We start from the raw sequence: 27,487 nt of genomic DNA on the forward strand, positions 1-27,487 counted from the left end.
TTTGATCTGTGGTAGAAAACTTTTTATTATTTTAAAAATCTGAATTATTCCTCCATTTCCTTTGCTCTGTCTTTCGTATTTCTATGGGCTTCCCTGTGGCTCAGATGGTATAGAATCTGCCGACAATGTGGGAGACCTGGGTTCAATCCCTGAGTCCAGAAGATCCCCAGGAGAAGGGAACGGCAACCCACCCCAGTATTTTTGCCAGGAGAATTTCGAAGAGTTGGACGTGACTGAGCAACTGAGCACACACACACACACAACTGCATAGAAGCACTGGTCTTCCACCCCACTTGCAGGGGAACCCAGGCTAAGACATTTGTGCAAGAATTCTGGCTCAGTCCATAGTCAACAGAGCGAGGGTCTCTAGTACACGGGGATTAAATCTTAGCTTTAGAGACCAATTATAAACTTCTGTTAGAATTAGTCCAAGCTGACACAGAGAAAAGTCACGTGAAGGTGTGGTTTGACTTACCAGACTGTGAAAATAAAACTTGTGGGCAGTTATTATTTTAAAAAATCATTTATTAAAACATCTTCATTTCCCAAGGCACTTCAGTAGCTTTCACAAAAATACTTTTTTTTTTTTTTTTTAAACCAGGTGAAGCATATGCTCTAGGAGTACCATGGTAACATATTCAGAAAAGAGAAGACAATTTTACACTGAACACAGAGTATCTCCCAGTGTTAAACCACTGAAGTGAGCAACTCTGAAAGACCGTGAGCACAACTTAACCTTCTTCTCTGTAATTTCTTCCCCATGATTAAGCAGCACAAAAGGAACACACACAATGATGTCATTTTTGGCACTCAGAGAAGTGCTAGTATAGCTAAGGCTGGTGAGGCCTTGCAGAGGTGGCAACTGCAAACCATTGCCCGAGTGATTCTGGGTTGAAACGAACAAACAACAAAAGACAAAACCAGGAGGCTAAGGAACCAGCCTTTCCTAAGTCTATTCTGAAGGGCAAATAACTTAAGGAGAAAAAAGACATAACAACAAACAAAACACAAACAATCAAAATCCACATTATAGTTTTGGGAGAGGAGACACGTTTGCTTGTCTCTCTCACATTTACTTCCTTCAAACCATACGTCAGAAACCATAGTATCTAGGAGACCTGATTCACATAGCAGTGGAAAACAAGTATAGTAGATTCAGTGATGCATCTCTTATGGGCCCGGACAAGCCCAGTGCTTTGATCAGATGTAAACAAGTCTACCCAGTAGTCACTCTGAGTGGTTTAAGTGCTCATAAGTCAATGCACTTGTCTATGTTCTGTATCTGCTCAGTTCCCTCCATATTAAATTCTTCTAGCTTTCCCCAGACCTGTGTTCTCTTGCCCTAGGGAAGCAACAATATCCTTTGTAACTGAAAAAGTATGAGAAATCAAACTTCCTGTGAAATTACTTCTCTTCCTCTAAAGGGCACCATTAGAAGGAAATGGGGAAAAGATGTTTAGTGGGGTGGGGGTTGGGGAGGGGAGGACTAGACCCTCAGGTCTATCAGAGGCCTTTTTTAGGCAGTCTGAAATTAAAACGTAAATTTAGCAAATGCCTCTCCTATTTTTCCAAATCCTACTGGTTCCAGTTAGTGGTTAACTTCTTAGAAAGTGCCAAGTCCATCATTGTAATGGTTAGGATTTATCCAAAGTTGTCTGTCAGTAGCCAGAGTCCCTGGAGAAAGGTAGTGTCTAGGACCATAAGCAGCTGAGTTTGGGTGTCCATCCATGAGCAAGGCAGACATGGCATCCATAGAATCAATAGCAAAGACCTTTGCCACTGAAGGACCAGTGTCTGCACAAGCCACTTCTGACAAGACAGTCTTTCCTCTTCACTTTCTCACTGGAGGTTGTGTTAGAAGGATGTGCTTTTAAGAACTGTGGGGCTTTCTTCACCATCCTTTAACATCCTTGTGTGGCTTGGAGTTTGCCTGTATTTTATTCTGTAAAAACAAATCAAACAAAAGTTAGTAACAAATCTTAGAAAGATTATCTACCAGTCTCAAAACAAACCCCACCCCCGCCATTGCCATAGCTGAGGTTATCTCATTAAACGGGGGAAAAAAATCATACAGCAGATTCTGAAAGGTTTCTCCTTGTCTCTGTACTATCCCAGAGTTGCTGTTGCTGTGGAGAGATGTGTGATGACCTGGTGGTCTAGGTCCGGCCAGAAAGAACAGGCTGTAAGCACCTCGCCACGTCTGATCCTCTTATGGCTAAACTCGTCCATGGCATTTCTGAGTTTGTGGGGAACTCTCTGCCAGGGCCAAATCTAGCGCATTAACTTTGTGAAGAAGGAGGCCTCCTTACCCTTTGACCCTTAGCATCTGGTCAATGGTGTCTGGGAGTGGAATGCCAAAGGTCTCTGGGAGGAACAAGGTGAGGATGGCTGTCAGGATGGTCAGACTCCCCATGAGAATGTAGGGCAGGAAGCGGTCGTAGGCACCTGTGGCGAAGCAGACACAGTCCCAAGCTGGGGTGCAATTAGACGTGGTCTCTCCCCTCCTTTCATGTCCCCAGGACTCTAATGGGTATAACGTGGCTTCTCGGCCTCGGCACCTCCCAGTCTGAGCTGCCATATTGGAATGTGGCACCTAGGCAGGTCACAGAACCCAGAGTTGGCACAAACCAGCAGTACCTTGATGCAGGGGAGGGGTGTAGACTGGAAAGATAGGGCTGGGCCATTTCTATTTGTATTTCCTTTCTTTTTTTTTTTTTTTTTTGCTATCCCCTGTGGCATGAGGGATATCTCAGTTCCCCGACCAGGGATCAAACCCATGCCCTCTGCAGTGGAATCGCAGAGTCTTAGCCACTGGGCCGCCAGGGAAGTCCCTCCATTCCTATTTCCTAATGCTGGATTTCCAAGGAACTCGAGGTACTTATCCAGAGACAGGAATAACTCCTCCACCTCTCCAGACATGTCACAACCCACTCCATTTGTCTTCAGGCCAGGTCAGGAGGTGTTTCTGCTTGTCAGATCTTTGCAGCATGTTCACAAAGTGCTCCCGAGGCGGGGCCAACCCTCCCCAGAGATGTGCCAGCTAGGAATGTGCAGGGGGACTGCAGCTGCTCTGAGGAAACAATTCTAAGATAAAATTGGGGCCCTGTCACATAAGATGCCATAATGCAGATCTCTGCACAGTGTAAAGCTGCTGCGTTGAGTGCTTCAAGTTACAGAGGTTCTCTGTTCACCAGATCTCCTCAGTGGACATCCTTCCCTCCCTATTTCTATTCCTTTTAAATTCCAAGAAGGAATTTCACCAATTAAGTACACTGGCTCCCTAAACATGCTGCAATTTCTTAGGACTGGGGAATTACGTTCTCTGACAGAAGGCCTAGGAAGGCTAAAACAGGCACAAAAGCCTCCACTCTTGTCAATTTCGAGCTTGTCTGTAGGTTGTTTTCCACATGAGTGCTTCCACCACAGTGCACCTCAGTAGGAACCTCCCCCAGGCACAGATCCTGTCTTGGCTGCATGCACACTTGTTTTCCTGTTGAGCAGTCCCCGGCCCACATTACAGCCAATCAGTGTTTCCACCCCAACCCTCCTGTGTGTGATCTGCCCCGAGGGACTTACCAAGGTAAATGAAGTAGGGAGACAGGATGCTGCCCAGGCGGGACGCTGTGGAGCTGACGCCCACGCCCATGTTCCTGACCACGGTGGGGTACAGCTCGGCCGTGTACACGTAGACCATGGAAAAGGCAGCTGTGACTCCAAACTTACCCACCATCACCAGGACTGTAGCCAAGTAATACAGCTCTGGAGAGGCAAAGGGAGGCAAGCAGGAGGAGGCAACAGAGGGTTGTATTTTGTTTGTTTTTCGCCTGAAACAGACATATTTTCTCCCTTTCTTTCTGGGAAGGGTTGGGGAGGGAAGTTTCTATAACTTCCTACTGTGGGATAAGGGGCTTATGTCCCTCCAAGCTGCTTACTGAGAGGAGGCTGGGACCGGCAGCCGTGTGAGGACATACTCTTCTCCTCAGCCTTGAGACCACCAGAGTGAGCCCCTCAATAATCCAAAGGAAACTTGCTCCCCAGTCACAAAGTCACTAAAGACATGGAACCTCATGCTGCCAGCACTGTGGAATTATCTAAGGATTTGCGTATAAATGGGAAGTTCAGTCATAACTCACTTCATGCTATCACTCTACTCAACACTTCACAGACCAGCAGACCTTCAGAAATGACCCTCTGATCTCCCCTGCTTGCTGTGCCAGTGAGGAGATGCTGCAAGTACCCTGTGGGTCTCCCTGAGATCTGGTGTGAGCCTCCACATACACCCCCGGGCTCCCAGCCACACTATGCAGTGTTGCCAGCCTCAGGGATCCAGAGGTCCCCGATCCATAACAACTCGGGGTACCACCATGGACATGAGGGTCCATAAACCATTTTGTGAATTTTTAAAGACCTCACACCCTTCTGTAGGATACAAAGACGGTTTTACAAATAAACTCCTGCAGCTGGCCTGTGAGAACCGTGCTGTGGACTGACCCTCCTGTTTTCCTCCCCTCACCTCTTACCATACAGTCCAAGCTCATTACCCTCCTCAGGGTCTTGGCCTTTTTTTTTGGCCTGAAATGTTCTGCTTCTAGACTTTTTCCTGAGTTTCTCCATCATTTCATCTGTTGCTACTCAACTGTCCCCTCTTCAGGGACACTGTCTGTGACCACTCTATATAAACCAGCTCTCCACTGAACTTCACTGTCATTATAAAAGGTAACACTGCCTGTGGTATACTAAGCATTTTATTTACGTGTTCATTTTCTGTTTTCCCAACTGGAACCTGAGCTCCAGGAAGACCTGGGGCCCTGCCCAACTAGTTTACTTCTGCTCCTTAGCCCCAAGAACAGCGCCTCCCCCACAGTAAACTGCTCAGCTGCTTATTGAATGAGTGAATGAATGACTAAGACGGGGCCAGACTGAAAAGACACAGGGATGGCTCTCTTCCCTCCCCCTCACTCTGCAGAAACAAACATGCTCACTTTAGCTTGGGTAGAAGAGTACCATCAACTGCCAGCCCCACATGGCTGCTGTCCCTCCTGCCCCCAAAGCCAGGCCGTGATGACTGTCTGGTCCCGGGAGGTACTTTCTCCTGATTTGTTGGACGAGAACACAGATATGCAGGCAAGCTGTGACGGCATCACTTCATGCTCTTTACTAACTGGGTGAGACAGTCTGCTAGAAACCGGGTGACTCAGCGGATACCTCATGCCGCAGACACGTATGGGACCTACCTGGGGGCACGAGCTGCACAAAGAGAAGAACGCTGCCACCTAGGAAGAGGGCCGTGGCCATGGAGTATCGTCGGGGCAGGTGCCGCAGCAACAGCCAGGCCAACACGTACGCTGGGACTTCAACCACGGCCGAAAGGAAGCAGTTCAAATAGACATCCCCATGCAAGTTAGGGGTGTCAAGGGAGAGCCCGAAGTAGCCCACGGATATGGTCATCCTGAAACAGAGTGCCAAAGAAAGCTGGAGAAGCAGCATCCAGGTGCCTCCCTACCTGGGCGACTTTTAAAATATCATTACTGCAGGAAATTCAAAACTATCCTCACCAGGAGGGCAACAGACTTAACCTTGAGTCCTGCTTCTTAGAAACAAAGATAACTTCCCCCAGACCAGGGTACCTTTTGGGTCAGAGCACTTTCAAAGCATTCCAAAGTGTCCCAGCAAAGACATATAATTCAGATAGATTTCCTGTGTTGGAAAAAAACACCAAGACCCAACAACCTGTCAATAGGCCTTTTGACTTTACAAATCCTAAGCTGTGTGTGCTCAGCAGTGTCTGACTCTTTGCGACCCCATGGACTGTAGCCTGCCAGGCTCCTCTGTCCATGGGATTCTCCAGGCAAGAATACTGGAATGGGTTGCCATGCCCTCCTCCAGGGGAACTTCCTGATCCAGGGGTTGAACCAGTCTTCAGCATCTTCTTCTGCGTCTTCTGCACTGGCAGGCAGATTCTTTACCACCGAGCCACCCAGGAATCCTAAGCTGAAGCACTCACAAAGCCTACCTCTCTACTCTCCGAACCTTCCAGATCCAGCAACTGCAGAAGGAGCTCGGGAATGAGTAAAGAGGCAGCTATTAAGTGGGGTGCGGTAAAATTGGTGATATAACATAAAATAAGGAATAGTCACTGGTCAAATATTTAGAGAAAGATCCCTGGCAGATCCTCTGGGGCGACGAGCTAAGAGACTGGTCAGAAGCAGTTGATCCCAACCCCACCAGACTCGTGAGGAGGAAAGGGAGCTCCCAGTGGGCCATCTGAGTGCCTGTCTCCAGCAGACACTCCCTCTGTTGACGGTCAGCACTTTTTGGCAAACCAGACCAACATGAATCAGATTCTTTCTAACTCATCTGCAGGTTGAAGTCACAGCCATTATAATCAGGGAAGAGGGCTCATACAGGAGTCCCTGGGAAATCCAGAGCAGGTGGAGAGCCTGGGTGAACCTCAGGACTGGTGACTCACTGCAGGCTGGCAAGTCTGTGGTGCAGGCTGAATGCTGGTTTTGTCTGAGGCCAACTCAGGGGTGGTGTGCTGCCCTGAGGGATCCCGGGCCATTCCTTGGAAATGGGTGACTCATAGTACCTCCCAGGGAGCAACCCAGCTGGTTGCCAAGGCTTGTTGACTCTAGCAATAAGGACTCTGAGATGTAGCCTGCCTTCCTCCCCCACTGCAGGCTCCGGTAGTCACCTGTAATCCCAAGGGTCTGGCCACTGAGCAAACACTCTCTAGGCACTTAGATGTGTTCCTTCTTTCTGGTAAGTCACAAATCCCTGCCTGACACACTTGGGGAGATGCCACATTAGAAGGAACTTGAACAGCACATGCAGACCATGGCTCTGCCTCCAGGACAATCTCCAAACATTCCAGAGAGAAGACTTCCTGCTTCCACATTTCAAGAATGTAACCTAAAGGACGTGGAGTCTTCACTTAGAACTTCTTTAAAGACCTCACCAGTCCTCCTCTGTCACCGTCTGATGCACTGTTGACAGGAACAACTAAACTAGGGACCCAACATGAGCAACTCTTCACCTTATGACCCGGAGGGATCTCCACAGACCCCGTATCTTCCTCAAGAGCCCCCACAACACTTTTCGTACTCCTCTTCTGAGATTCCGTTAAGAACCAGGACATGCCCACTTCTTTAATTGCAAGGCACATCTGTGCCACTTTCTGATGACACAGGCTTTCAATTTTGGTCTGAGACATGTCTGCAAATGTGAAGTCTGAGAGCTACTGCCAGAAGCTGCATCTGGAGGACCCAGGTAGGTCTCACTTACGCACCACAGAATTATGGACATGACGGTGATCATCCGGATGTTCCGAGTTCGGACCAGATCCAGGATGCTGTGGGACTGCTGCTTCTTGGAGCTTAGGTCTTGTAGCTGCGGACAACAGGACAGGGTATGGGAGGGAGAGAGGGTTGCAGACTTAGAGACTCCAGAACATACTCGAAACCCTGGCATCTTAGCTTTCTATGTCTCTGACTTGGGAAGTGGTTCATGTTTCTTGCTTGAAAAGAAGAGTAGGTATAGAGGCTGTGTCTTGGGCTGCAGAAGGCTTCACCAGGCCTTGTTGATAACAAATTAGTGAACAAGAAAGAGGAATAAAAGTAAGTGACCAGCCTGTAATGCAATGCAGCCAAGCAGGAGGCCTAAGCCGATGGCTCTCTCTGAGCACCACTCCGAACCCCGTCAATGGCCACATTCCAGGGAGGCCTCTGAGCATTCCTTCCCAAGCCTGGCTCCCAGCCCTCTGGGTCAGAGAGAGAAACTGGCTGTGTAGTTTATTGATATGATATTTTTTAAAGAATTAATGTTTTTTGGTCCTCCTACCATGTAGTTACTGGTCTACTTCCAAGGAAAGAAAATTTTCAGATAGAAAAACAGGAAAATTGACCTTGGCTTCACCCAGTGTAACTTCCTATGAAATTTGGCACAGCCAAGGACATTAATAAACCACACGTCTAAACACACTGATGTTGCTTTCTTAAGCAAACCCAGCTTTGGAGTCTGTTTTTCCTGAGTTAGCAGTTCAACAAAAGGTCAACTTTTGACCTAACAGATCCCCTGAAATACCCTCATTTCTATAAAGATGCCGGTGGATTCATGCGTTCACCAGAATGACCTCTGCAAAGCTACCAAGGCTACCTCACTAGAAGCCTTCCCGCCATCTACCCCTTGCTGAACTCTGACCGAGTCCTTTCTAGGACATGCTGAGTGGGAGCTGGTGCTGGGCCACTTCTTAACTGTGAGGCTGGCAGGGCTGGCAGTGGCCAGCGGCTTCTTTGCCACCTCTAGTAACTGGTCTCTCTTTCCCAAACCTGAACTCTGCATCGGAAGTCAGACTGGCTCGAACGTGCCTTTGCACACAGCAATATGCTCCTGCTGGCCCTTCTCACAGCCAGGCCCTTGTCTTTGTCAGAGCAGAGACACACTCCAGAACCCCATCAGCCAACAATGACAACGTCTAACCTCTTCTGGGAGCCATGGGACTGAGGAAAACGGCTTGCTACAGACAGGGTGGAAACAGAGGGAACAGGAAAGAGAAGCAAGACCCAGGAATCAGGCAGAGCCAGGAAATTACTCACTGCACGGGAGAACAGGGTTTGCAGGAAGGCAGAAGGCCTTTGGGGGAGGGTGGATATCAAAAAGGACCTGGCTCTAAGACGATACTCAACAACTCCGCACTGGTAGGCGGAAGGAGACAGAACAGTTTTAACTCCAAATCTATTTTTGTTTCATATTTTAGGCAGTGCATTTTTTTTAAATTAGAAACTGACCAAGGCATAAGAAACAATGATTTCCCAGAATGCCAACTTCATGGAATACCTATTACACATAGAGAATTTTTATTATGAAAAGTAATGGTTCCACTGTATGATCACCTAAAAGAGAAGATTTATATAAAGTATGAAAATCTAAAATCCACAGGAAAGGTAAAGGAATTGAGGCAGCTGGCACCTTCTCAATTTCTGAATTTTAACAGGACCTGCCTTGGGGGCAGCTGGGCCTTAGGCATGGAGGGGGCTGGGCTGCTGTGTAAAGGGAGGGCTTTGGGGCTGTGTGATGCTGCCCTAAAATTGTGGTTGCCGGGACCCTCCCACTGGCCCCTGCAAGGTGCTCACCTCACTGGAGTCAAAGATGGTTGAAGGTGCAGTGATCCCATTGGTTTTGGCAGCCCTGCGGATGATCACCTCTGCCTCCTGAAATCGTCCCTGAGAGATGAGCCATCGGGGGGACTCAGGGATGAACCTGGAAGTACAAGAAGCAATCTCACTGAGCCTTCTGTCCCTCAGACCAGGTGGAGCACAAGTGGAGGTGGGAAATGGGGTTTCAGAACCAGAGTGAGGTTTGAGGAATGTTTGATACTTCCAAGCCAGAAGCTAAGAGATGCACCGTGCTACAGCCAGTGAGTGTGAGCCTCTGATTACACTGAAGTACACAGAAGTTACAGGGGCCAACACACCCTGATGGGGTTCCTCTCTGGCTGGCCACCTCCCACTTCTGGGGAGTGGTGGTGCCACCTGCTGGAGACTAAGTAGACAGGCGCAACATGGGTTCCTGCAGCCTGGCTTCGGTCATGGGCTGAGCCTGGGGCGGGGGGAGGAACCTCACCTTGGTACTCCCCTGCTTGCTCCTGGCATCCACAGAAGCTTCTGCACTGGCCTCTGACAGCCTCTAGTTTATCCTCATCCCTCCCTCCTTGATTTTCCCAGTTAACCCTCTATAAGGCACTTGGGTGTTCTGAGACTTTGTGGATCTTATTTTCTACCTCACCAGGTGGCCTCTGCCCTTGGGTCATAACCAGGACTCATCTGTGTCTTCTGTGCCCTGTATCTTCCCCCTACTGTGCTCTGTAATGCCCTCACATCCGGGTGGGCCAGGGCCCTCACCATCCCCACCTGCAAAGTGGAACTCCCGCCTCAGCCCCTCAGCTGCATTCTCTCTCTTAGTATGGAATAGCCTCCTCTCTACTTGTCCAGCTCTATGTTGGAGGCTAAGATGGAGCCTGGCTTCCTCCATCCTGCTACCTGGAGGGATTCTCACTTACAATGTGCTCCCTCCCCTCTCAGTCCTGCGGCACGAGGCTGCAGCAACACCCAACACCAGAGCCAGGGCCTAAGCTGTCTTGTCCTGCGGTCTGACAGCTTCCTGGAGGTCATGCTAGACTATCATCTCGCATCTACTGCTTTTTCCTCTCTGTACACTCCGATCAACCCAGCAAAGGGCTGAGAACAAGTCTGTTGATTTCCTGAGGTTGTTTTGTTTGGGGCTTTTCTGTGGATGGAAAAAACATTCTGAAAGAACATAGGATGTGTGGGTTGCTGCTGCCCCCTAGTGAAAGCCAGACAGAAGACACCAGGGACCCTGGCGGGTACCACCAGGGCACAGGGCACACTCACCACCACAGCACCGCACACAGCACCCCCGGCACCGTCAGTGCCAGCAGCAGCATCCGCCAGTCTCTGATGAAGTAAGCAAACAGGGGCAGCAGCATGTAGCCAAACGCATAAAATATGCACACGCCTAACGTAGAGAATATAATACGAACTGACTTGCCAAGAATTTCTGTTCCTGTTCAAAACAAGGGAGGAGTCAGGTTAGTATTTTAATTCTGGTCATTTCCTTATTCATCTTCTCTTGTGTAATTTTCAACATACAGATAAGGGATCAGGCAGAGTTATCTCGAAGTTTCCAAGCCTTTGGGAGCGACAGGATTCTGACCACCTGCTGCGGGGACCTCAGGGGTCTCTCCTGACACTGACATCACTTCCCGAAACCCTATGCTAAAGATGCCATGTGGGGCCTCAAATTTAAATCTTCACTGAGGAAGGGTTCATTAAAGGGGAAGTTGCTTTACAGCCACACGTGCTGACTATTGCACTTTTAAGAAAAAATTTTCCATTAAATGTGAAGAGAAACAAATCATCCTTTCAACGATCAGCCCAAGGAACCCAGTGACCCAAAAGCTAGAGTTAGATTCCTCCGAACAGTGCGACTGGCAGCTTCTCAGTGAGAGCAGGCCCAAGCCCTGCACTGTGGATTATGAATTAAAATCCTGAAGGTCTCGTGACTAATGCCCAGCCCATCAATCCATTCTTTTGTTTTTTAAGATTTTTTTAAAAAATGTGGACCATTTTTAAAGCCTTTATTGAATTTTTTACAACATTGCTTGTCTTATGTTTTGGGTTTTTTCTTTTTTTTTGCCCTATGGGCATGTGGGATCTTAGCTTCACAACCAGGAATTGAACTCTCACCCCCTGCATTGGAAGGCAAAGTCTTAACCACTGGACCACCAAGGAAGTCCCTCAATTCATTCTTGCCAGTCGATTTCACTAGCCACTGTGTGTTTCAGAAGAGGCAGTTTTCTTCCTTGGTGAGCTTGCCAATCATGGCCCTTGCTCCTCATGTCATGCCTCCCTCTTTCCTTAGCTACCCCAGCCCTGGGAAATGGCAGGCCCTATTTTTTAACAGAAGATGTTTAGGTGAATTCTAGTAAAATGGCCATCAAGTACTAATGAGACCAAGGTGCCACACGTCGGGGGCCAGAGAAGAACTGGAAATCAGCAGTCAGGCTATTGTGCTGCTGGGGACGCAAGGCTAGGTGGGCACTTGGAGGACTCAGTTTCCATGCCTACTAATTGGGTCCACCAAGGATCCCTGGTTGGCATTGCCAGAGACCACCTCCCTGCAGGGACATCACAGCTGTCCCCAGAAAGTGGGTGGTGGGACGATGGTGAAACACAGGATCAAGTACTCAACTCCAAACTGATGGCCATACCCAGGACAAATGCTGCCACATAGTTGGAGATCTGGCCCATGCCTACAAGGAAAAACAGCACGGTAAACATCTCAAAGTTCTTCGAGAAGATCTGCAGGAAGCTGAAGCCTGTCTGCATGCCCATCGTCACAAACAGCACGTTCTTCCGACCAAACCTGGGAAAGAAAGGAGAGCGACAGAGAACCAGCTGGGAGAAGGCAGCAGGAATGGCCCCCCCAAGGGGTCTTTCCCCGGGGTCATTCAGGGAGGGGCTGCGGACAGTGCTGTCAGGGCACTTGGTGCGGGGGCAGGCCTGGTCTCTGGGTCCCTAGGCTGTTACCAATGCACAGCCTGGGCACCAGCATTGCCCAAAAGGCAGTGCCAGAGTTGACACAATGATCACAAGGGACTGAAACACATTCATTATACTTAAGTTCATATATTCATAATTAATATTTTTAAAGAGTTGGTTTACTTTGGAGGATAATGGAGAAACAATTCATTATAGATGAAAACTGTTTAAATAAAGGGGAAGACATTTGTCCTGACTTTTCTATGTAAACTATATGAACAGTAACCAGTAACAGATGAGGGAAAGTATCATTTCATAAAAGTATTCCAACTATTAAATGAAACCAAAGTGATAAAATTAGAATATCATCCTTTTACGACTCCCAGTGAATGAAAAGATATGGGCATCATGTTTCAATGACTGCTAACATCATAAAAAGAGACACTTGAACATTGTATGACTCCTATAGTCTTGCCAAAGAGGCTGGATCTGAATCTGATGAAGTCTCTGGATCTAGCTGCAATTTGCAAGAAATGCAGAGAAAAAAGGAATATGTTCAATTGCACTGTAAGTATGCCCTCAGCAAAATTCAGACTGGGAAATTCTACAGGTAGAATAGCCCAGGCAGAGAAAAGGATGGAGAACCCCTAGGTTAAAGCAGACTAACAGACATGTAAAAATTTTTAAGTGAGCAAGACTAAACTTGTGTTTAAGGATGCACATTTGGATGATAAAACTACCAAAAACCCACAGGAAAGTGATTATTATAAGTCAGGCTAGTGTTTACTGATAGGTGAGGGAGGCTATTGTCCTTGGAATGGAACAGATGAGTGGGCCTTCCTGGTGGCCAGCAAAGTTCTATTTCTTGACTTGATGTTATTTATATGGTTATTTCCCTGGAATAATTCATTAAACCTCATTTGTTCTATGTGGTTTTCTATACCTATGTTCAACTTAAAATTTTTAAAATGTTGGGTTTTTTGGATTTGTTTGGTTTTAAAGACAGTGCTACAAAAAGTAGGAACAAGTCAACTTAGTTCATTCAACCTAGCAGATTCAGCTTGAGTCTGGCCAGGGCTATCAGATACCCATTTTCATTCAATGAATATTTATTTCAACATCTATTATACACTAGTCACTAGAAATGTATTTGAATAAGAAAAAAAGACACTGATTCTGCCCTCAAGGAGCTTATAGTGTGTAGTTGGTGAGACAGACAGTAGTCATATTTTAATCACACTGCTCAATGTACGATCACACACTGATACAAGGGCGCTGAAGGATCAGCATCCTGACCCACAAGGGACCCAAGAAGGAACCTGTCCTGGGCTGCAGGTAGGGGCTGGGGACTTGGGCATTCAGGGGAGGTCTCCTTGAAGATGGGGCACCAAGATCAGACCCAAAGGTAAAGTAGTTGTTCACAAGAGAGGGTAAGGGAGAGTGAGCAAGCTTTTAATGATATTCACAGTACAGAGGGGGAGGTCAACATTAATCATATGATAACATCTTTTATTTATTTCTGATAGGGAATGTGAAGGCAAGGCACAAGGAACCAGCGTAATAATGTAAACCAGACACCCTGAGGAGGTCACCTGTGTGGTCAAGGAAGGCCGTGGCACAGGGGTAGGGGTCTGGGAATGTTTTGCTGTGACTATGAGAAGAGCACGTACAACTATGGTTGGAGGGGCAAGACGAATGCACGCAAGGGGCAGCTGGTCAGGGGGAGACTGCAGAGGGTGCCAGGGGGCCAGACTGCACAAGGCCTTCAGCCACGGTAAAGAGTTTGGTGCTTCTCCCCATTACAACAGGGTTTTGTTGTTTTTGATGATACTGGCATCTAGTAAATAAAGGCCAGATATGTTCTAAACATCTGAAAATGCCCACAATAGTCTCCCACAAAAAAGCAGTCTCTGGGGCAAAATGTCAACAGTGCCGAGCTTGAGCAACCCTGGCCTAAAAGGAGACTCCCCTGCATTGTTCTGTAACAATAGTGCGCAGCACGCCAACCAAGGGGTGGGGCCTCCCTACCCTGCTCTCCCCTCCCAAGGGCTCCCTGGAGAGTAGTCAAGAGGACAACTCAGGGAGCCCTTCCATTGCAACAGTCCTTGGCAATCTGGGTTTGGGACTCAAAACAGTCACTTTTAAAAAGAAACATTTGGCTATTTTTATTTATACAGCACATTTGTAAAATACAGAAAAGCACAGAGAAGAAAATAAAAATCAGCTATATTCTCTGATAGCCACTAACATTTTTTTTCTTTATTTTTCTAAATTGAGGTATAGCCAATTAACAATGTTGGGCTAATTTCTGCTGTGCAGCAAAGTGACTCAATTATATAGAGATAGACATTCTTTTTTCCTCCTCTTTTCCATTACAGTTTATCCCAGGAGATTGGATATAGTTTCTTGTGCTAGACAGTATTCAATAGGATATTGTTGTTTATCCATTCTAAACATAATAGTTTGCATCTACCAACCCCAAACTCCCAGTCCATCTCTCCCCACCTCCCTTTCCCTTGGCAACCACAACGTTGTTCTCTATGTCTGTCTGTTACTGTTTTGTAGATAGGTTCATTTGTGTCATATTTTAGATTCCACATATAAGTGATATCGTATGGTATGTGTCTTTCCTTTTCTGACTTACTTCATTTAATATGACAATATCTAGTTTTATCCATGATGCCGCTAATGGCATTATTTTGTTCTTTTTTTATGGCTGAGTAGAATTCCATTGTACATATGTCCCACATCTTCTTTATTCATTCATCTACCGATGAACATTTAGGTTGTTTCCATGTCTTTGCTATCATGAACAGTGCTACTATGAATATACGGGTGTACGTACCTTTTTGAATTACAGTTTTGTCCAGGAGTGGGATTGTTGGTCATGTGGTAGTTCTACTTTTAGCTTTCTGAGAAACCGCCACACTGTTCTCCATAGTGGCTGCATCAACTTACATTCCTACCAACAACGTAGGAGGGTTCCCTTTTCTCCACACCCCCTCCAGCATTTGGTTTTTTTTTTTTTCCTTTCCCAGCAATTGTTATTTGTAGACTTTTTAATGATGGCCTTCTGACTGGTATGAGGTGATACTTGTCACTGTAGTTTTGATTTGCAAGAAAGGCTCACTTTTAAAATCTGTCAACAAAAGGTTAAACACACACATGTCCACAAAAATAAAAAATATCAGCTACTTCTTCCCCAGGGTTGTGCCTCCCTTATAATTCTGCACCTGAAGGTAACTCAGTGACATCAGATAAAACACTCTGGCAACCCAGGATTATTTTATTGCTCTTGACTTTTAGGCTTATTCATATTCCTGAAAGGAGTCCTATATAAAAAGTTACTGTTGCTATCACAGACAACACTGGAGGGCATGAATGTACTGCTCTAAGGCAATCTGTTAGGCTTAGGTTTTTGACCTGGCTCACTTAGGAGAAAACTGTCCACCCCGCAGAGCCCTGGGGCCGCACAAGCCTAAGCTTGTGCAGACAAGCTTGAGGGGTGGTACAAGGAGCTAAAGGCAGGTGCTGCAGCCAAAACAGCCACATTTTTGGCTGTTTCATTTATTGGACTTAAAGGATCCTACTTAAAAGAAGAAGTCTGCTGGCAAAAAAAAATTTTTAAAGGTTGGAGAAGCACTCTACTAGTCCTTCTGAAGAATAAGGTAGTCTTCAACACAGTCACTAACTTTGTTTCTATTGTTTCCTTGGGAGCAGATCTTTTGAAACTTAAACGCTTTCCTCAGATCATCATGGTGTTACATGGTCATCAGGCTCCGAAGCTGACCCACAAAGATCTACCTATTCTATGACACAGCTGACCAGAGAAATGCACTGGGTTTCAACTCTGAAACTGGGGTACTTCCTCCTAGTTTTTCACATCAAGGTAATTATTCTGAGTCTCAGCTGCCACCCCACCCTGTGAGGAGGACCTCCCACTTCCGCTCCAGGAGGCCCTCTAAGCTCAGTCCACGGCATGCCCTTCTCACTCTACACTGTTCCCATCCACTTGCCGGGCTTTGATGAGGGTTCTGTGAACTGACAATTCCCAAATGTGTTTCTCTAGCCCAAACCTCTCATGGAGCACCCTATCCATACATCCAACTCCATACTCAATTATTTCTATGAGACCCTAAGTCTCATAGTCACCCTGAATTAAGTATGTTCAAATGGAATTCAATATCTTCTTCTACAAACTTGGTCATCTTCCACAGGGCTTTGTCTTTGGGAAAGGGATCATCATCTACACAGCTGTGCAGGCCAGGCGTCTCCCTCCCCTCACTTCCTGTGTGCACATAGCTAAGTCCTATTGGTTTTACCTTCTTCTACTCCTCTCCATGTCTACCGCCTTCAGGCTAGTCCACATCACGTTCATTTCCTGTATAAATCATTGTGATAACCTCTCACTTGGTCTTTCCACCATCCCTCTTGCTTCCTTTCAATCCTTTCTCCACCAAGTTATCAAACGACTTTTTAAAAGTGCAAACCTGATGATGTCACACTCTCAAAAGCTCCACCCTGCTTTGTGATGAAAGCCCAGACTCCTGTCACCTGCTAAGCCTGGCCTGCTCTTCTGCGTGGGACTCAGCCTGCCTCACTGCTGTGTCTCTATTCCACTTTCCACACCACCCCAGAGCACTGTCTCCAAGCTCCTATGGTGCACCATGCCTTTTCTTGAGTCTAGGCTTAAGCACTCTTGGCTTTCCTGCACAGAACACTCTTTCCTTTCTCCATCCCTTTAGCTGGCTAATGCCTACTCATTTTTCAACCCCTAGCTCATGGTTCACCATCTCAGGCCTCCTCTGTCATACCCTCTCTGAGTACCTTGTACTTCTCTCTATCACCTACCATCACAAAGGGTAATAAGTATTTCCCTCAATTTGTTGTTTAATACATTCTGCCTTGCTAGAAGGCAAGTTCTAGAAGAGTGGGCACCTAGAACAGTAGTTCACAGGAAACAGAGGATCAGGACTGTCTGGCCCCGAATCCTAGCCCTGCCACTTGCCAGCTGTGTGATTCGGGGTAAGTCACTTAATTCCTCTGGGCTTCATTTTTCCCATCTGTAAAATGAGAAGAATACTACTTCCTGTATCATAGGGTTACAGAGATTAAATTATTTGTTGTTTATTTGTACAGTACTTGTAAGAGTGAATGGCACATATTAGAAGCTCCACATGTATGTATTTCTTATCTATTTATTCATTTACTTTGACTGTGCTGTGCAGCTTATGGGATCTTGGTTCCCTGCCCCGACTAGGAACTGAACCTGCGACCTTGGCAATGAAAGTGCAGAGTCCTAACCACTGGACCCCTGGGGAATTCTCAGATGCTCTGTGTTTACTAAGTAAATGTAAGTAACTAACTGATGCTTGCCGTAGGTTAAGAGTTCTCTTGGGTGGGGTAGCTGAGTCATAGAGTCAGTGTATATTCACCTTCAGTAAATACTGCTATGCTCTAAGTGTATTTATAAAGGAAAAACAGGGGGAAAAAAGTTTCATTAAAATATGCATTTAAGTATGTAAATGTTGAGATATCTTAGTTCCCCGCCCCCGAGTAGGAACTGAACCTGTGAGCTTGGGAATGAAAGCATGGAGTCCTAACCACTGGACTACCAAGGAATTCTCAGATCCTCTATGTTTATTAAATAAATGTAAGTAACTAACTGATACTTGCTGCTAGGTTAAGAGTCTGGGGAAGCAAAGGCCTTTCGCCTAAAGGAGCAAGTGTCTCAGGCTCATCTAAAGTCAACAGTCAGTGGTCACAGCCTACTTAACTCTTTAATGCTTACAGGTGACTGTGGGAATTTGTCCCTTTCAAAAATCACTAGATGACACACCGGAAAAGACAAATCTAGTGAAAAATGCACATATTTCTTATGAGGAAAGACTTCTTAGGTAAAGATATTAATCCATAGATGCAACATGCCCAAACATCCCTCTGCATGAAAGCTACAGGGTAAAATGGCTGTGTTCTCAAAGCAGGATGACATCCTCAGCCTGAACCTATGAGAGACTCCCCCTGCTGGGAGGATGCTGGGACTCCTCTCCACTGGGTGATCCAGTGTGGCCAAGGACCTTGCTGGAGGCTATTCTCCTTGCCACAGGCTTCTCCCACAGACCCTGAAGTCCTGAGATAGAAAGATACAATATCATAAGCCCCTCTGTGAATATTGTGGCAACTCTGGAATTGTCTCCAGAAAAATGCTTGCATACAATCTCTAAACTTTTGTAGGTAATCTCCAGAGGAGATGAACTCCCTAAGCCCCAGACCTTGAGTCAAGAGCCCTGGAATTATACAAATCACCTGCTTATGGGTTGAAACAGCACACTTCCTGATTGCTGTGAAGTACCATAAATAATAACCACAAGCCTGTTAGCTAAAGGGAAACAGCCCTATGGACTTAAGAGTTCTGCCCATCACGCTGCCATTGGCTAGTGAGACCTCCTCTTATCTTGAGGAAAGAGTGATGGTTTTTGGGAACACAGAGGCAACTGTCTATGGAATGCCCTAAGATCTACAATACAGCTCATGTGCTTGTGTGTGGTGTCTCCCTCTCCTAATGTGTGAAGACACCAAAGAGTTATGCTTACCTAGGGAAGGCCAGCCAGGCGCCACAGAAGTGAATCAAGGCATATTTTCTGGTCAACTGGATCATGGATACACTCAGCTGAGGTTGTTTTGCTCAGCAAGCATCAGTGAGAGGAGGCCGCTGACTCTCCTTACCTGGAATGGAGTCTATAGTATCGATGTGCCTGCCCCCTTTTCAAACAGACAGCCCAGGTTGAGAGAACACTACCTGGCTCTGTGCTGGGGTCCCCAGCAGCTACAGGAGACAGATACACACCTTACCTGTCTGAGAGCTGCCCCGAAATGAAGGAGCCCATCAGCACACCCACGAAAAACAAGGAGATTGTGAGCGGGGCCTTCCAGTCGTCCTCACACACCAGGTTCCACTGAAAGAGGAGAGAGGGATGTATTACTTCTTTTTAAAAATGCTGTAAACGTTCGGCTTCTTGGAAAATGAAATCAAAACATCCCATATCCCTGCATGCTCTGTTTACATGACCGCAAGGGTGTGTGAGCTCACTAAGGCAGGTGATGGCCCATCAGGCAGCAAGGCATGGCGCAGGTTTCCCCTCAGTGGGCAGACTGGCCATCTTGTTCTTCACAGCTTTTAGCCTCACTGTTTTGTTATCAGTTTCAGGAGGGGAGACAGGCAGGGAGTAGGTAGTCTGCCCACGTGCCAACCCAAGAGGAAGGGCAAGGCTTAATATGGTCACTTCTAAGGATCTGGGCTGAGGCTGGGACTGTGGGTGGAGTAGGTAACCTCTCAGTGGGGTTCAGGCCATTGGCAGGGATGGCATATGAGTGTTTCTGGAGCAGGGCTCTGCAGCTCCAAGGGTCAAGGCATCCAGCAAGGAAATGCAGCCAGAAGGCCTAGTATGCACCTTCTGGATCTGTTCCTTCAGCTCTGCTCAGGTCCTGACTCTGGGGCAATGACCCCTGGCTTCTTCTGCTGACATTTAGAGCTGTTATCCCTGATGCTGTGCCAATGTAAGGCCCGATTACAGCCAAGAGCTCTGAGCTGGGAGCCAAGAAGCTGGGTTGTAGCTTCTACTCTGTTAACTAGCTACCAACCCCATCTTGCCTTAATCTTCCCATTTATGAGACAGTGACTGGGGGAGGGAACAGGTTACAGTGCTTGAGGTTCCTGGAACCTGGTATAGAGTTGCAACCATAGTTGGCATGGGAAGAGATCTGCGGGCACAGAGAAGCACTGAACACTCACACATGAGATTGCTCCAGCCTAACAAGGGCCAAGAGAAGGATGAGAAACCAAAATAGGAAGCTTGCTGGTTCCCAGAAGAATGTTTCCCAGAACAGAGAGATGGTGCTCTGTAATAACCAAGAAGGCCACCTTCCAGGGAATTCAGCCCCTTGCTTGCCCAGTGACAGGCTGCAGGCCTGTCCTCCATGGATCCTGTTGGCTCCTGGGGAGTGCATGGCTTCCAAGAAGAAAGCATCTCTTCCAGGTCAAGGTCAGAGGGAAAAACAAGTCTGCTTCTCAGCCCTGCTGGGCAGTGCATGCAGAAAGCCTCCAGGCACCTCAGAATGGGTAGGAGGGCAGCCCTCAGGATGGATCAAGAACCCCGGCAGAAGATGATAAGGATCACTCAGCCGCAAGCTGGCCCTCCACTCAGGAGCAAGCCTGTGCCTTGGATGGACTGAGAATGGGTGGTGATCCCCACTCCAGGGAAGAGTTGGGGGTCACCAACTCTTAAGTCTAGAGGAAGCCCAGACTATCAGGGGACAAGCAAGGAGCACTAAGGCCCAAAAGTTCAGGCAATGGCAGCCTTCTCATCTCTGCAGTCTCAGTGGTGCCAGCACCCAGATACCATCTTTCTTCTAGGAGGGTGTGTGCTCCTAGGGCAGCTGCCATCCAGACACAGCTGCTGAAGTCAGGATAGGAGTGGCAGGGAGTTAGGGCTGAGGGACTCAGTGAGGGGGTGCCAGCCTCTGGGTGTTAGAGCTTCAGGGCCAGATTATGGTTATGGCCACAAGAGAATATGATGGGATCTATTCCCAGCTAGTAGACACTATTTTTGTAGTGACAAGAGATTTTAAAAAAGACTGAATAGAGTCATTAGCTGCTTCTCAATAGGTTTCTCATGAGAGCTGGGGTCTGATATAGCTGAGCCAGACTAGAAGTCCAAAGGGGCTTTTTCAATGAGTTCTGGAGTGGAACCTCTAACCCCCCATCTCATGTCGGGTCTCCCAGTATAGGCTTCTAGGGACTTCTCGACTGGCAAGGCCAGATGCCACCTGAAACCAGGTCAAACAATGCTCTGCAGGAGATAAGGTGACTGCAGTGCTCCCCATGTGGATCCCCAGAGTGTCTCTCCAGCGCCAGCAGCCTCAACCCCACCACTTGGTTCAGTGTCCTTACTCTGGGCAAGCGTGTCACTACCTTAAGTAACTGGGCTCTCCATCTACTACCGACATTTCTTAACAATTCTCATGGCCTGGCTCTGGGCCCTCCAAAAGCAAGCATGGGTTAACAGTTCCTTCCTACTGGGAAGGAGTGGGATGAGAAGCCCATAGAGTCCAGGTTATGACCCAAGGTTTGCTGTCTTTACAGCAAAAATAATCTAGTATTTCTCTACCGAGTTCCTTGCTTGGCAGCCGTGACTAAGGCAGCTACAGATCTGCTCACTGAAGAAGCCACCTGGTATGAAGGATGAACTGTACTGGCTGATGATAATAGGTATTAACCTTAGAACTAAATGTGTAGGCTTAAGATTTATGTCATGGGCCTAGCATCATTACCCCTCAGCTGGGTGAGCTATAAAAGCAGGAGCAAACTGAGGAAAAAAAAAAATCTGACAGTAACCCTGGCAAGGGGCCTAGGCTTGCTACCCTTTCTGGTTAGAAATGTGCCTTTCTAGCGGCGATAGCTTCTTGGAGATAGCATATATATATATATAAAGCTTTTAAAATTACATACTATAGTTAGGCACAGTTTGTTTTATGTAATTTATACCTCAATAAAGCTGTTTAAATTTTTAAAAAGAAAGAGAACTGTGTCTCTTGAACGCAGTATGTAATTGGTGCTACTTCTCAGTTATGGGAAGTACAGAGATGATGTAGTTCCCTGGGACTAAATGTTCTTACCTGTGAGTTAACTGGAAGAAAACAGTGATAGAGCCTGTGCCCACAGGGCAGAAGCTCTTTCCTAAGATGTACCGAGCCTGACCGCATCAGTGGTAAAACACACTGGTAAGCACTACCTGTTACTGAAGGCCATGCAGTCCTACACACATTTCATCCTGCCTCCTACTGCAGTTAATGGTGAATCCTTGACCCAAGGCTATCAGGGCAAGGAGACGAATTTGCAACCACATCCTCTAAAAGCCTGGCAGAGCCCTGCAGCAGAGAGACTCAGTACCTGTTTGATACCTAGGTGAGTGAGTGACTCGATGCATAAAGGACTGTTAACCTTCCAAACCATACTATCCCTTGGGTTTCGTCCTTGGGTTTAGCTGCCCAAAGCCCAGATGAACCCTGAACTTCATTCTCAAGAACAGATTATTTTCCTTTCTCCCTCATCCCTTCTCTGTGTCAACTGTCAGAACTTTGACCCAGGGTGTTGGTTCTCAGCTAGCTAGAGTCTCAATCTGACCGCTCATGGTCAGATGGGTCTGCTGTGACTTATGTACACAGGGGCCCTCGGGGATTTGCCATGAGCTGCAGGGGCAGAGGAAAGGGTCTGCACTTCCCTAGAGTGAGGGGAGTCAGAAAGGCAGAGCAGTGAGGCACTGGCTCTGGGTCTCTCTGGTCTCCCCACCCTATAGTCAGCCCGGGGCCTGCCTCCCCAGTTGATGTAGCCTTTTCTTTAGGTAGATGTGGAGATAACAGTGGGTGCTCTCCTATTTTCTAAGACTATACACTTATGAGATAAGGCTGATGGAAAAGCTGGTTGACAAAAAGAGGCTTTCCAGGACAACAGGGAGTGAGTAAGAGTGCTGCCAAGGGCCGGGCCAGGGGGCTTCTGGGAAGCAGAGACTGGCAAGGGGCAAGGGGCCACAGAGAACTGCTGGATTTTTGGCTGAAGAGACCCTAACTCATGAGTGCCGGAGTACCTAGACATTTCCAAAGGAAAACTCTACAGCCACAGGCTGTGCTATGGCAACACCAAAAGGCAGGTGACCCAGGCAGCCGGAAAAATCACCCATGCTCCCAGAGAAGGAGGCGGTACTGGGCCAAGGAACACACAGGGATTGGAGTGGCTCCACTGCACAATGGAGCGGCCAATGCCCCGGGGTGACTGAAGGGCTACAGGAGGGCTCAGCCTAGAAGCTCCCGAACCACTAACCTATTCCAGAAACATGGGAGAACAACCTCTTTCACCTCATAAACAGTGTCCCCTTCTTTCTGCCACTCCCAACACCTTGTTGCAGATCCACACGGGCACAAGCACCAGTCTCTGGAGTGGGGGATTATGTTTACTTTGAAATATTCCACTTAATGCTTTTTGACCACCCCTGAGTTTCTCTTCTATGAGTTAAACCTGTCCTTTTCTTCTTCAGTTCTCCCACAGTGGAGAAGATTTCAAAATGATTCATTAATCCATTCAACAAAAATGTTCCTGAGCACTCAATCTGCATCCAGCATCAATGTCAGGACTTGCAAGATATAAGTGCACCACAAAGTTTAGTACTATGTGTGTACTCGTCAACTCCAACAAGGAAAAAAAAAAATCAAACATGAAACTGGGGGTTTTCATCTTCTGCTGAAAAACATGAATAGGTATTCCATACCAGCATACTTACAAATACCTCTAGGCATGATTTGGGGCAGAGGGCATGCTTGAAGACATTTAACAGGCACAGGACTAGCTGCAGTGGTCAGCCGGGCAGGTCCGATTGAAAGAAAAGGGGCCTTAGAAAAATGGAGCCATCAGAATGTTAATGTAACAGCTTCCAACAGTGACTGTTCACCAGAGGAGAACGAGCAGCCTTGAACCTAAAAGTCTGGCATACCAGCATCCTCAAACAAAGAGCTAAGTAATGTATTAATCTTCTCTCCCTGCAAACACTGACAACCTGGAAGTAGGTGAAAAGGCACGGCACTCTTATGAAACTGTTTAGACAGCTAAAGAAAGCTGAAACATATAAAAGGAAAGGCTGATATTGGTAGCAACATAGCTCAAGGACCCTTCTGGAACAGTCTGCCTTTGGGAGCTCATCAGTGCCATCACTGCTCTCAGCCAGAGGTAGGATGGGGTCTACCTCATCTTACCTATCTTTGCAAAGAAAGAGCAAATGATTCGAGTAAATCAGAAACATTAGGGGTTAGGGCAAAGTCTTAAGAAATGCCACGAGCTGCTTCTGACGTCACTGCCTTCTCCTTCTGCAGGCAGCCAGATGCAGAATTTGCAGGGACTTCTAAGTCATGGAGTATGGCTTCCCCTCCGTGGTCTTTGCCTGCAATGAGGGACAGCCTCTACTTTCACAATGCTCACTGGCTTCCAGGAGGGTGACAGACTCACTTGGGAGGCTAGGATCGAGGATTTGTGATGACTGGAGGTTTTAATGCTCCGTGCCCTCTTCAGCCACAGATCACAGTCAACTACCTCCAAGCAGTGCCTCTTCTCTCAAGCAGCAATGCCTGAGGACACTGGAATGGTGTCGCTTGCTGAGATCCCAGTGGGGCTCTTCTCACACTCCTACTACACACATCTGGGGACATCAAATGTCCAAATATACAAAAAACAACACACACCCACCAAGTTTGTTGTGGCAGCACTCAGACTACCTTGAAGGGTGACAACCCCCAGAAGCAACACACACACACAGTCTCCATGTAAGCCTCCTTGCGGCTCCAGTAGGGTTTGATGCCATACCAGGAACTATGGACCATTCCCTTCAGCCTCTTCCCTGTGAATTCTGACCTTATGCCAGAATTGTTTCTTGATGTTCCAGACTTTGTCTCTGTTGAGCTATACACCCCAGACTCATCGACAAGCCTCCTTCTCCAAGAAGCCTTCCCTACTCCTCAAACCCCTGTTCCTGACACCCAGTGAACCTGGGCACTCGAGAGTCTATCAAGAAGTGCTCTTTTTAATGTCCTGCTTGCTCAGTTCTGCTGTGACTACACAGAGTCAGAGTGCCAGAGCTGGAGTAAGATGCAAAGCGGAACCACATGCATCCGTAAATATCACATCATACATCCAGCTTTAATGACTACAAGGTCACCCGGGATAGAAAAGGCTGCCCAACAGGAAAATCCAAGGGGCTGGGGAATGAGAAAGGTTTTCCCCCTGCTTCCGATGAACTAAGGCTGTATGCTTTAACTAAACCTGGCTAAAGACATTTATACCCTAAAACATTCCAGGTCAAGAAGTCACTCCGAATGGATCTTCAGATGCACAGAATCCTAAAAGACTAATGATAACTGACCATGAGTAAAAAGTAAACAATTTTTTTTTAATGGGGAATGACTTTGACTGCTCAGTATCTTGGAGTATTTACAAGGAATTGCCAGGGCCTTCTTGACTTCCTCTCCAAGGTAGCTAACAAGGATGGGTGGCCAGACAGAACCGTGCTGCGATGGCCATGATCTCTCTGGAAGTCACCACGAAAAGTGCTCCAGAGCCACCTGGCTGGAGGATGTCCATCACCAGTATGTAGTGAGTCCGCGGAGACGGAGTGACAGCATCCAGCACGCACCTTGGCGGGTGGAGTGCGCGACCTTAAAGACAGTAAAGGTCCTGCCTACGCCTAGGTCTCAGGCCCTGAGCGCGGAGCTGGTACCCACCTCGGTGACGATGGTGGACAGGTAGATGTCCTGGCTGAAATCCCAGCCATCCAGACAGCCCTCCTGCTCCAGCTGCTCCAGGTCCACATCGCGCCCAGGCTCCAGCCCGAGCGCCGAGAAGTTGACGATCGTAGCGAGTCGGTAGCGGCGGCAGCTCTGAAGCACCTCGCGGCCGTCCTGCAGCCGCACCGGGACACTGTGGTTGCGCCACGCGCTGCTCAGGTTCGCGGTGTCCGGCACCCGGCAGTGGTGTTCAGGGGTCGCCGTAAAGAACACAGACGACAGGCCATTGAAGCCGTTGGGGATGATGCTGGCGCTGAGCAGGAAGAAGATGAGGCGCTGAAAGGGCCCCCACTCGCCCAGGAAGGCGGTCACTTCGTCGTAGTCCTGCATGCCGCTTTCAGCTGCCGGCGCGCGGCGCACGGCCCGCGGCCCGGGGTCGGAAGACGCGGCGGCGCGCGGGGGCGGAGCGTGGCGAGCGTGCGCGCGTGCGCGGCGGATCCCCACAGCGCGGCCCAGCAAGGGCCGGAGCTTGGGGACGGCCCGGTGACTGAACAGGTTCGCAAGCTCCTTCCGCCGCCGCGGCCGAAGCGACTGGCCTTACATAGCGCGCGAGGCCGGGGCGGGCTCTGGGCCTGAGCCGCCCAGCCCGCCCAGCCCGCCGGTGGTGCGGAGCAGACGGGGGTGGAGCTGGGCCGCGCGTGACGGCGCGGGGCGGGCCCGGGCCGCCGGGCGCACCTGGAGCTCCGGCTGGTCGCTGCCCCCGGGCGCGCTCGGTCTCCGCTGGCCTCCGTGGGCCAAGCCCTGAGGTTACAGCCGAAGGAGCCCTGGCTGGGCTGAGGAAGGCCGCGAGACTTGTGACCTCGCCGGCGTCTGAGGCCAAGCTCGCTGGCCCAGCGCGGAGCCCGGGGAGCGCCCGAGTGGGTGAGCCGGCGGCTAGGCTCAGGTATTAAAAATACTGCAGCGTCCCTTCCCCGACCTCTTCTTTTACAGAGGCCTAAAGGGGTAGGTGACTAGCCCAGGGTCTTGTAGTTAGTATATGCCCTTGACACCGCCCATTTTTGTAAAAGAGACCGTGATTATTTTGAAACCGGAACCGTTAACTACCCCAATGGAGAGACTGGGAACAAGCACTTAATTCTAATCCACATGCCCTTTTCACATTGTGGTCTGTAACAAGCCCTTTTCATTGTCCTTTAACTTGTTCAAGCAGATGTAAAATTTTAACTTCAGGGTTATTGAGGATCTCAGCCTAGGATTAAATGTTCCTCAGATCAGTTATTTCTGCACAGAGTTAAGAGTTGAAGGGTAATTTTTAAAAGCAACTAAGTGATTCTAAAGCTTCACTGTCCAATAGAATAAGTAGCTACATTTGTAATTTAAAGTTTTCTAGTAGTCATATTAATTAAGTTACCAGATCTAGCAGGTAAAAGTGTAGGACACCAAGTTAAAATTTGAATTTCTTACATACAAGAAAATTTTTTTTGACCAAACCATAAATCCTGTGGAATCTCAGTTCCAGATCAGGGGATTGAACCTCTAGCTACGGCAGTGAAAGCTGGAAATCCTAAGCTTTGGACCACTAGAGAACTCGCAAACAATGAATAATTTTATACTAATAAAATGTGCACAGGGACATATGAAATTCAAATGTATTGTGTACAGCAAACCTACATAATAAAGTCAAAAGAAATGGGTGAAATTAACTTTAATAACATTTATTTAATCCAATATACCCATAACATTTCGTAGTGTAATCAATATAGAAATTATTGTAATAGTTTACATTTTTACATAAGATCTTATATTTTTATAATTTTCATACTAAATCATAAGAATCTAGTGTGTAAAAAAAAAAAAAAAAAAGAATCTAGTGTGTGATTTTATAGCACATTTCAGTTTGGATTAGCCAAACTTTAAGAGCTCAGTAGCCACATGTAGCTTATGGGCTATTTTATTGGACAGCACTGTTCTAAGGCTTTAAGAATTAGGGTTGTTAAATTTAACATTGAGGCATTTTCCTTTTTGTAATAATAGTGGCTTAGTGATAGAGAACTAAACTTTCACTTTTAAATATAACCTGTTGGATAAACCAATTGTGATGGATT

The 27,487-nt window shown here is 47.5% G+C and overlaps 1 protein-coding gene across 7 annotated transcripts; it reads right to left on the reverse strand.

Moving 5' to 3' along the window:
* Positions 1-1,461: 1,461 nt before the first annotated feature.
* On the reverse strand, positions 1,462-25,833 carry LOC133062170 (organic cation/carnitine transporter 2). 7 transcript variants are annotated; one of them, XM_061150797.1, is made up of 10 exons: positions 25,380-25,830; positions 18,912-19,015; positions 11,770-11,943; positions 10,410-10,472; positions 9,132-9,258; positions 7,289-7,389; positions 5,235-5,449; positions 3,577-3,759; positions 2,310-2,445; positions 1,462-1,942 (listed from the first exon to the last, which is right to left on the reverse strand). In XM_061150797.1, the coding sequence occupies exons 1-10, from the start codon at positions 25,770-25,772 to the stop codon at positions 1,855-1,857; spliced, it is 1,584 nt and encodes a 527-aa protein (XP_061006780.1). In that variant the 5' UTR covers positions 25,773-25,830; the 3' UTR covers positions 1,462-1,854. The 7 variants fall into 7 exon arrangements, with proteins under 7 accessions (XP_061006780.1, XP_061006785.1, XP_061006782.1 ...); XM_061150802.1 differs by having other exon boundaries at positions 11,789-11,830; positions 25,380-25,829; XM_061150799.1 differs by having other exon boundaries at positions 10,410-10,581; positions 11,769-11,830; positions 25,380-25,829.
* Between the last annotated feature and the right edge of the window lie 1,654 nt (positions 25,834-27,487).

This window comes from Dama dama, chromosome 9 (assembly GCF_033118175.1).
Source record: "Dama dama isolate Ldn47 chromosome 9, ASM3311817v1, whole genome shotgun sequence".
Classification (NCBI taxonomy): domain Eukaryota; kingdom Metazoa; phylum Chordata; class Mammalia; order Artiodactyla; family Cervidae; genus Dama; species Dama dama.